The sequence below is a fragment of the Trichosurus vulpecula genome, chromosome 3 (assembly GCF_011100635.1).
Source record: "Trichosurus vulpecula isolate mTriVul1 chromosome 3, mTriVul1.pri, whole genome shotgun sequence".
Taxonomy (NCBI): Eukaryota; Metazoa; Chordata; class Mammalia; order Diprotodontia; family Phalangeridae; genus Trichosurus; species Trichosurus vulpecula.
Genome location: NC_050575.1, coordinates 81,307,691 through 81,319,011, shown reverse-complemented (window position 1 = coordinate 81,319,011; position 11,321 = coordinate 81,307,691). Strand labels below are relative to the sequence as shown.

Here is an 11,321-nt window from a genome sequence, read left to right as displayed (position 1 = left end):
AATAATAACAAAAAAAATTAATTAGAAAAAAGAATATAAACTCATTTGAAGAATCTTATGAAGAATGAAAAATATAAAATAGAAGAAGTGGAGGAGCAAAATGATTTTAAAGAAGCCAGGAGAGTTCAAGGGAAGTCATGAGGTACTTATGGTTGAAACTAGAAAGTCAAAAACAGCTGTATCGGAACAAGTGCACAAACAGAAGACTTGAGCAGGAGCCGTTATTGTGAAGGGACTTATTCACAAGCTATCTAAAGTTGTGGAAAATCTCAGAATTTATTTGAGAAAAGGCAAGGGTGCAAATGTTAATAACAACCCATAATACTTACTTTCCCATCTATATAAAATTTTCATGAGAATGCACATACATATCAAGAGTATCTGCAATGATGACAAGCTTTTGTACACAATATTTGAACACTGATAATATACTTTAACTAATACCCACACACTGCCCTCTATCTATTTGGACTATTATTTTCCCACTAGGCCTGAAGGACAATAATGAGTGAAATTGAAGAAGCAAGTGCCAAGGATCATTTTTCTTCGCTTCTTACATGTAGTCTATAGTCACCTCCTCCCTGGGAAGGAGGGAAACAGGTGTTTGCAAAGGGTGGAAGACTGAAAAGCCAGAGAAGTGAAGAAGCAAGGTACAAGTTCCTTTCTCCCATTTCACCACCACTATTTGGACTTGCCTTTGTTACCACATCAGGGAATGGCTATGTCTGGTGCCTTTGGTTAAAGCTGGGTGTGGCTGATTGCCACGCAGGTTGGCAGTAATGGATTTTGGGACTGGTGGACCATGAGTTTTCATAGAAATTTCAAAGAAATAAAAATTAAAAATGCCCCTTTTATAGAGAAAGTTGCGTTTTTCCTTTATTTTTTAAAATATCTTCTCCACATGATTATAAAAAAGCAAAGAGTACTAATGCCATTTTTGTAAAAATACAAAATGTCTCAAACACAGGCTTAATCACATCCTCTGGACAGGTTTTATACCCAGGATATCAAATCCTTTAGCCATGACAGCGGCAGTTGCTTCACACAGTAACATTCTCCACATGTTCACCTTCAATATTTCACCTATGGAAAACAAAAACAAGGCATAGTTGTTCTTTTTTTTTTATCATTCATACTTTGTTAAGCTAAACAACGGTCCCTGACTCTTAATACTGGAAGGGACAGGCACATCAACTGATGGAAATGTTTTTTTTTTACTTTGAAATAAAAGTTTTTAGATTTCTATCTCTATAGTACTATTTTAAGTTTAAAAATTGATTTAAAAATGCATTGTCAATTTAAACAGCTTTGTCCTTTGAGGCATTCTTAAATTCTTGTCTTTCTCTAAAGAATGTGTTCTTTCTAGAATGTCCTTTAAGTGCCTCTGTGCTCCAAATGGAAGCAGAAATTTAGAAGTCTACTTTTGAAAAAAAGGTAATATTAAAAATAAAGGTACTTTGGCCAGGATTATAGAAAAGTGATTTTTGGTTTGCATTCTAGCTCGTGATACTGACGAATTAAGGAACCTAAAGGCATAAAGACTGTATTGCATTTCTTTCCAATGTTAGTTTATCATTAATGGCCAGATTTCCCCATGTAGTTTAATAGTTCAGTCTTACAAACAACTACTTGAATTTAATGTAATTTATTATAGAGGAAGAAAAGGATGAAGTGGAAGCAAAATTGATGATGAGTCTTCAGAATATTGTTTTCAATATAAAGAAAGCCAAGAATTCATTCTAGGACCCAGTCCAGGATGTCTAAAGAGTATGATTACTTTCTGCTGAGAATACTTTATGTCACACTGAATGTTCCACACCAAATCCTACTGTAAGGAGGATAAAGACACTTACCAGTTTGTCGATCTTTCTCCACGCAGTAACAACTATCATAGAATTCTGTGAAAGTGGTTGCTAATTCATAGAGATAATCACAGAGTGTGTGGAGAAACAAGTCATCCAAAATCTTCTGCAAAATCTCAGGAAAACGTAAAATGCACCGGCCCAGCTTCCATTCCTTCTCATGGTCCAAAATGATCTTAGTTTCTTTAGCTGCTTTCCGTAACATCTCTTCATCAATGTTGGCCAATCGGGCAATAGATCTAGAAAGGAATTACTGTGTGAACACTGCTCATTTATGGTATGTATAACCATTCTTTTTATTACAAAATTAAGCATAAAGAAAAGTGCATTAGCCACTCACATTACTGCCAGTTAAGGAGAATAAGTGCTTCTTCCTAGAGCATTATAGCAGCTGTACTAACTTTACTATGCAATTCATAACACTAATGATCTGTTCTGAAACATTTGCTAAAATAAAACTAAAACAGGAAATCTAAATAGATTTAATTCTGAGGTGTTTAAAGCAATAACTTTTAGAGGAGGTAGCCCAGAAATTAAAGGTAAAACTCAAGTAGTCAGATTAAAACAGTTATTTTAAAAGAGGAAATAAAAACAATTTGCACATTTCTAGGGAGGTTTTAAAACAGAATTTAGATCAAGAGGCTGCAAGATAGTTATAAGAGTGCTAGACTAAGAGTCAGAAGACTTGGGTTTTGAGTCCCAGCTCTGACATCGACTGTATTAAGCACTATGCTGCATGCTGGGAATATAAATACAAGCAAAGAAACTTACTATTGAATGGTGGAAGAAAAGACAATACATAAAAGGAAGCTGAAAAGACTAGAGTACATTGGGAGGGGGCAATTTGGGTACCCACTGCAGGGGAATAATGAAGTCTGGAGTGCAGCCTGTTGAGAAACAGAGATATGGTTGGCATGGGTGTCCTCCTAAGCTGCGCTAGGCCTCCACCTTCTCATTTGCAAATGAGAACTGACCTCCATGGTGTCTTCCATTTCTAACAATAGACTTGTCTGTAGGCTGACTTTCTACTTAAAATTATGTCACGTGCCTTCCTCTCCACTTTACCTTATCCTAGTGAAGGCATATAGCAAGTAAGCAGCTGTATTTCCTCTGTCATCTAGCATTTTGTCAAAGGAGAAGATGTAGTCATTCATCCTGTTGTGGGAAAGATCAGCATATCTGATGCAGCCAAAAGCCACGGAACTCTGAGCAGCCTTCAATTCCTCTGGAGTTAAAACCTTTAAGAAAAAAAGGATCACTCACTATTCAGTACGTCTCGGCACTGGCTTAGGCACTTATGATACAAAAACAGATAACGAAATGATCCATATCTTCACAATGAACGTGCATTCTGAAAATGACAATAAAAAATATGTACGTGTGTGTGTGTATGTATGTATGTATATAGTTTAAGAATATAGTTAACAGGTAGAAATATCTACAAACCTCACTAAAAAGAAAGTCTGGGAGACATAGATTGGGTCCAGATTGTAAGAGTCTTTGAAAGCCTAGAAGATTTTTAAATTATTTTATCCTAGAGAGAATAAACATTGAAGTGACATGGTCAGATCTGCACTTAAGGAAGATAATTTTGGCAGCAATGTGTAGGATGGACTGTAGTTATGAAACCCAAGAAGTGACAAGGGCCTGGATTAAGGTGATGGCTGTGTGAGCTGGGTGAATGGGTTCGATGAAATAGTTGTTGTGCAGGTGGAAACAGCAAGATCTGGAAACTGATTAGACATTTCAGGTGAGAGAGAATGAGAGTCATATATATATATATATATATATATATATATATATATATATATATATGTATATAATGCTTAAATTATGAACCCAGGAAATTGTAAGGATGGTAGTGCCTTTGGCAGACATAGGAGAGTTTCGAACAGGAGGAAGATAATGAATTTAGTTTCAGACATCTTGAACTTAATATATTTCTAGGACATCCAGTTTGAAATAACCACCAGGAAACAACTGCTATGGGACTAAAACTCAGAGAATGGGTCAGATCTTGAAGTCAGATGCATAGAAGTTGTAGTTAAACCCATGGAAGCTGATGAGAGGGAGTACAGAGGAAGAAGAAAACAGAGCCTAGGACAGAACCTTAAGGGAACATGCACAACTATGCCAGACAAGAAAGGGTTAAAGGAGAGGAGAGGAAGTATAGGCAATGACTACAGAGAGCTAAAGATTCAAGGAGAGGTAGATTCAGTGGGATTGCAGGGGATGCAATTTTCTGGATAGAATAGGAGGAATGAGATCAAGTGCACATGTAGGGAGACTGACTCTGGCAACCAGAAGAACCAGTCAGAAACTTCAGTAAAGTAGAGAAGGGTAGATGTCATCTAGGGCCAAGGGGTCAAATGAACACAGGCTGCATACACCAGATCAAAACACGATTAGGAAAAGATTTTTAAAAATAAATAAAAATAAGAGAACACAGATGTTAATATGGTTTTCTAAGTCAACACACAGCCTGTAGCCTTTATGTATGTAGAGTTTGGTGGCCCCGTTTCTATTTGAGTTTGACACCACTGGTCTAGCTAGGGGTTTTAAGAATAGAATGGGAGAAGAGTCCATGGCCTTAATTCTCACGGTTAAGTCAGAGGAGGGGGCCTTAGCTAAAAAAAGGAGGAGGATACATGGGGGCTAGAGGAAGGAAGAGGTTTGAAGTAGATTCTGTGGAATAAGATGGGGAAGGAGGGATGAAAGGATTATGTTACTGCAGAGAAAACTCAGTTGAAGCTGAATAACAAGAATTTGTAATGTGCACAGTTAGAATAGCTGTGGGATTGCCTCTAGCTTTTTTCAGCTGCTTGTGAGTAGGAGTGGAGGTGAATGGGAGTAATCCAGGGTTGAAATTTGGCAAGTGAAGAACAAACAAGACCATTAAAGGGTTCAAGAGCAGAAAAAAAGTGAGGAATTGAAATGGCTAACTATTGGTTTGAGGCTGGAGAGAGAGGAAAAGTGAAGTCAGAGGAAAGGAAATGGCCCGAGAAAATACTGAAGAGTAAAGATGGTAAAGGAGGTCTTAATGAGGACAAAGAAGAGGTACAGGAGGGACTAAGCCTAGGGAAACATGGAATGACAGGTTATGGCCAAACAGGAATGTCAGGGAAGTGTAACACCTATGGGTAGGTAATGGGGAAATCGAGCACACATGCTATGTGTGGCTGAGGTGCAGTGTGAAGGTGGTCATGGGCCATAAGGAGTTTTAGAAAGTCGGAAATGAAGGGAGTATTCACAAGGACATTAAAGTTCCATAGTGTAAGAGCAAGAAATGACTGATGAGTCAGGTGCTAAACTCCTTAAATGAGGGAGAATGACACTGGGAGAAGAGGTGGGTACATTATAGTTACCGTAATTTTGATTGAATGGAAATTTTTATTTGAGTGTATTTTAAGAGAGGAAAGGTTACTGAGTGAAAAGGTAAAAGGAGAGTCTGCAACAGTAGGAAGCAAGTAGTATTCTGATACTAAAATCAACATTTTCAAGTATCTCACATAGTACTATGTAATCTGAAGGTAAAAAAACTGATAGAATTTTTAAATTAGTATTAGCTAGCAAGACTGTACAATGCATGGCAATATAAAAGCTTCTCAGTGTATAAAACAGAAAAAGGGCCATAAAATTCACTATCCACAAATATTAAGGTTGGTTTAGTCAACTGGCATCTATTTTGTTTACATAATGTCACAATTACCTGATCTTTTGATTTGGAGGATTTTTGAATGCATATTGATCATTATTTGTTTTAACATTATGCAGCCACAAACTGACACATCAGACCATAAATGCAAAGTGATATTAAGGCGGAATCATGTCGAATAACAATATAAAGAAAAAATATGATGCATTTGGTTTTGGAAAAATGTAATCCTATCATTTGTTTTCAACAATGATAAGTGCACATGGCATCAATACATTAGGTCAAATCAGTAAAACAATTGGTCCAATTGAATCTGGCATAATCCAATGAAGGAGCTAGCTTAATGTCCAGGTTTTTCACTTTTCATCTGATCATCCTGGCTCTATGTGGGGGACCCAAGATTAAACGCTAAATGCCCCTCACTAGAGAGAATGGGTTTTTCTTTTCTTTTTTGCCAAACACTATTCAGTTATCTCAACTGCACCCAGAAAAGTAGATGGAAGCATCAGTGAGTGAACAGGAGGAGGCATTGAAATTAACTGCTGGGGAAGTGACGTCTTTTCTCAACATATCATTTGTGTTTTATTACTGAATTGTCAGTGATGGAATCTAAATAAACAAGAGCAGTTTTCCTAAAAGGAAGATTTCTTTGGATCTGCACTTTTTAGTCTGTTTCTCATTCTGTTCTAAAGCCTGCAAAGGGCACTGGATTTATAACGACAAGACTCAAGTCTCAGCAATTCTATTTGTAAGCTATCTGACTTGGGGCAAGTCACTTCACTTCATTTGTAACATGAGGAAAATAAAATGTACACGACTTATTTTATTTGGTGGCTGTAAGGAAATAAGTGCTATGTAAATATGAGATATTGTATTTACGCTATGCTCTATCTCTACTCGGGTGATCTCAACTATTCAAGAGCAAAACAGTTTAGGAAAGACACTCAAAAATATGTTAACTTTAGACGGTACAACAAAATCTGAGTTAACTAAGACCACCTAAATGAGAAAGTAAAAGGTCAAAGTATCATATTGCTTTTGATTTCCAGTCTACATAATGAACACAGTAAGAAGCAAAGAAAAAAAATCAAAACATATGCTTATTTAACTCCAACATGTACAATTACCTTATCTCTTTCTTTTTCCTTCAGTTTATCCATAGACCTTTTCAGTCCTTCCTCTAATAGATCTATGAGGCGCACTGTATCACCTGAGCGAGTTTTAAATTTTTTCCTAAAAGCAAACATTTAAAAATTCTGAGTTAATAGATTCAAGCATCAACTGCACCTAAAAAACAAAACCGGCACTGGACTAAATCCCAAATAAAAAGGAGGCTATAAGAAAAGAGAAGATAAGTTGTGTATAGTGGAGAGGAAGGGCAAGGTGATGAATTAAAGACAGTGAAAAGAAGACAAAATGAAAGGTGCTTTTTCAATTATAAACAAATCAAAGATAGAACAAATCCAGTTAGAAACAGTGGATGACAGAATCTGTGAAATTCAAGTATATACAACTACAACATACACACACACACACACACGCACACGCACGCACACACGCACGTATATAACTGTTGCTAGCTGTTCAAAACATTTGCTCTTATTTAAACATTTTATAATGGAATAAAATACTATAATCATGACATACTAGTAGCACATAAATGTAAAAAAATATTAGAGTCCTAAAGTCAATTTTAAATTACTATACCTGACTAGTGAGGTGCCAAAATAAGAATTAGGTCAGGAACAAATATTAAGTAAACATACTAAATAGGCTAACTTCATACTATTTTAAACACTACTGCTTATAAATTCTAGAGGCTCCTTTCCAATAGAAATGAAAATTTAAACAAATCAGACAATTCACACTTGCTTTTTTCAAAATTCTGAGCAATTTCTTAATTATTGAGTTATATATGAACTCAGTATTCTACTGACTACAAAATAAACCTCAGTCTAACACACGGCACAAAATCAATAATAATATTCGTTATAACCAGGGCTAAAAATAGGGTAAAATACTTGGAAACGACTGTACCCGTACAGGTACAAGGTTGTTCAGTTGTTTTCACCATGCTTGGTTCGTTCTGATCATGCTACCAAATAAAATATGGTTTGTTTTGTAGATATTTGGGAGGTGGACAGTCTATTTTTCATTCCAGGCTTCACAGACTTACTTGTCTTCTCCTAGCACTACACCAAATCCAGCATGGCTTACTCGGGTCACTTTAGGGTCATACCATCCAATCATCTGAGCTGCTGCAAATACAGTCTGGAAGTGCAAAGCCTACAAGATAACGTGAAAATGTTTATTTGTTCTATTCTGTAATACAATTAAAGAAGCTAAGGCTATGCTTACGTTTTGACATTAGAAATGATTTGTGGTTTTCTCATTATGGGTACCTTCTCTCACTGACAATGAAAACCACCCCCTAAATGACTTCATCCTATGCTGTGCACATCTACGTTTTACCTTCATAAATCCTTCATGGAAGATCTACCCCTATATTAATGCTGAAGAGGAAAGAAAGTTTTAGCAGCAATATTATAGAAGGTGATGGCTCTTATTCTCTACAACAGGGGTTCTCAACCTGGGGTCCACTAACTTCTAAGGCTCCATGAACTTGGCTGTGAAAAAAAGTTACATCTTTATTCTAATACAACTGGTTTCCTTTGTAATCCTATGTATTTTATTTGATGCATTTAAAAACATTTGAGAAGTGGTTTTACCACACTGCCAAAGGGGTCTATCATGAAAAAAAAAGTTTAAGAATCACTGATCTAAAAAAATGGCAACAAAAAACTAATGACAAATTCTTCCATTTCTTTATATTTTAGAGATCTTAAAAGTAGTCTTGCTCATATCTTTGTTGGAAGGAGAATAACACTGTTCTGAATTTTAGGGTTTAGGGAACCTTAGACAGTTACCAAATGACAAAGTAAAATATGAGTTATGATTCCACAGAAGACATGAACAAAAGGGATCTGTGAACTCACCTGTCCATTGTCTACCACATAGATAATGACATCTGCCTTTTCTTCCATTAATCTTTGCTTAATAGCTGCTAAGTCGGATGTATCATAAGTATAACCTCCATCTGATTTTACTATTGTTAATGGAATTGAGCAATCTGGGACAAACACAATCTTCCTCCCATCATCCACCTGTACAAATCCTATAAGAATAGGTTAATTGTCAATAGGACTAAAAGAATTTCTCAAAAAGACAACATTTGCAATTCAGCTCAACAGTATTCACAGAGTATCTATCTCAGGCACTTATGACTATATACTTTTGAACACGGTAAAGTTTACTAACTTCTCAGCCCATCAAGAGGGCAATACAAATGCGATGTGTTTTCTTCTGTATTCACGGGATACAAAATATTTGCCCCCAAGAACAGTTATTTCTAAGAACACCTTTGCACACCAAGAGCACTTCTGCCTGTCTTCTAACTCTAAGGCACAACTCAGATCTCTGCATAGCAGCTGTTCCCAAGTTCCTGACAGGCTCCTTTAAAAGCCTCATCTGCTCCACCAGCCTAGGCCCTCTGAGACTTTCTTATCCAAGCTAACACCATAATTATCTTTGAGGAGCCACCCAAGAGGCCAATTTACAATGTAAGCGAAAAAGGCAGTGATAGGAAATCAGAATGATAGTTCTAGTTCAAGATCTAGGAAAACATTCAAGAGGTTAACACAATGGCAAAAACATAAAGAGAAAGATGAAAGTGAAACTCAGTGTTGTACAATGACTGAGCTTGGCCTGGGATAAGAGCTGAGAAAATGAGCCTCCCTCCTTTGCAGAAGTTGGGGGTGTGAAATACTGTGTAGCATATACTGTCAGACATATATGTTGGTTGATTTTGCTTAATGGCTTTTTCCCTTTTCTTTTTTGGTTCATGGCTCATGGGGTAGGGAAGAGGGATATATTTGGAAAAGGTGACATAAAAACAAAATGCATCAACAAAAAAATGTGAAGCGATATCATAAGTGTTTTGGTCCAGAACTGTGGGAGAAATGGAAGAAAAAAACCTCAGCTTCTATTTATATAGTCACCTCAAAAATGATAAAACGAACACACTGGGGATTAGGTCTAGCAAACAGTAGGTACTGGCTCCATCAATCCTGATTGGGGGGTGGGGGGCTGTGATGGTCTCCTGCAGTGGGTGGAGGACTATTAAGATCCCTTTAACTAAAGGCAATGAAGCTACTTCTGCTTAATAATGTTCTTTATGCCAATTACAGCATCCACCTTTGAAAGATCAAGATAGTATGATCCTATATGGTTCTTAACCCAGAAGTTCTACCTCCGACTAGAAAATTGATTATGTTGGCTCTCTTCATTTCTGGTCTGCACATGGGATTGCAGTATCAGTTAAATTCATCACCATGTCACTTTGTATAAAACACAGCCTCCTCTATTTGAGGGGTTGGAGCCAAGATGGCAGCTGGAAAAGAAGGACTTGCTTAAGCTCTCCCCCAAATCCCTCCAAACACCTGTAAAAAATGGCTCTGAACAAATTCTAGAGCCACAGAACCCATGAAACAGCAGAGGGAAGCAGGTCTCCAGCCCAGGACAGCCTGGATGGTCACTGGGAAAGGTCTATCGCAGCATGCTGGGAGGGACGCCAGGACAGACCAGACTATGAGTCTGGCAGAGCAGGCCTGAGGGCCATGAATCACTGAGCTGTGGCAGTTACCAGACTTCTCAACCCACAAATGCCAAAGACAACGGAGGTCTGGGGGAAAACTACTGGATCTGGGTGAGAAAAATGCATGGTCCAGCCCCAGCCCTGGGGGCGGCGGAGGTGGTGGCACAGCTGCTGCAGCAGCAGTAGGCTCCTGCAGCTGATGCTAGAGCTCCGGTGGTGGCTGCTTCCTGGTCCCAGGCCCACAGGGTGTGAGGAATCAAGCGGTGGCGGATCAGAGTGGGAGTGTTTTGTTGGGGCTAAGCCAGGGTTCTCTTGCTTTGCCCTACTTGGATGTGGGTTGAGGATATGGTTGGGGGTTCTCAGGGAGGAGCACTGCTGGGGCTGGCAGAGCTTGGGGTGACTGTGGAGGAGTGGCAGCTCTGAAAACAGCAGGGCAGCCCCTAAACTTGGGACAAAGCACTCTCCACTCTAAAGGCAGTTATACCCTGACAAAAAGCTCAAGGGTCAAGTAGTTGGCTTGGAACATGACCAGGCAGGGCAAAAGGACTAAGACTCTAGAATCTTTTTTTTTTTTTTTTGGTGACAAAGAAGATCAAAACATACAGCCAGAAGAAATCAACAAAGTCAAAAAGCCAACATCAAAAGCCTCCAAGAAAGATATGAATTGGTCTCAGGCCATGGAAGAACTCAAAAAGGAAAAGCAAGTAAGAAAAGTAGAGAAAAAATGGGAAGAAAATGAGAGTGATGCAAAAAAAGCATTAAAAAACAAATCAATGACTTACTAAAGGAGACTCAAAAAAATACTGGAAAAAAAAAAACATCTTAAAAAATAGACTAACCCAAATGGCAAAAGAGCTCCAAAAAGCCAATGAGGAGAAGAATGCCTTGAAAGGCAGAATTAGCCAAATGGAAAAGGAGATTCAAAAGAACACTGAAGAAAATACTACCTTAAAAATTAGAATGGAGCAAGTGGAAGCTAGTGACTTTATGAGAAATCATAAAACAAAACCAAAAAAATGAAAGAAATGGAAGACACTAAAAAAACCACTGGCCTGAAGAACAGATCCAGGAGAAATACCTGAAAGCCATGATCAAAAAAAGAGCCTAGACATCATCTTTCAAGAAATCAAGGAAAACTGCCCTGATATTG

The 11,321-nt window shown here is 37.8% G+C and overlaps 1 protein-coding gene across 2 annotated transcripts in view; it reads right to left on the bottom strand.

The window, feature by feature from the left end:
- Positions 1-849: 849 nt before the first annotated feature.
- RARS1 (arginyl-tRNA synthetase 1) overlaps positions 850-11,321 on the bottom strand; it is a 38,995-nt gene continuing 28,523 nt past the window's right edge. For both annotated transcript variants that reach the window (XM_036752038.1, XM_036752039.1), the window contains 6 exons: positions 8,514-8,692; positions 7,694-7,803; positions 6,645-6,750; positions 2,928-3,100; positions 1,854-2,101; positions 850-1,083 (listed from right to left, as the gene is read on the bottom strand). In XM_036752038.1, the coding sequence (XP_036607933.1) occupies positions 974-1,083; positions 1,854-2,101; positions 2,928-3,100; positions 6,645-6,750; positions 7,694-7,803; positions 8,514-8,692 (926 nt within the window). In that variant the 3' untranslated portion in view covers positions 850-973. The remainder of the gene's footprint in view (positions 1,084-1,853; positions 2,102-2,927; positions 3,101-6,644; positions 6,751-7,693; positions 7,804-8,513; positions 8,693-11,321) is intronic.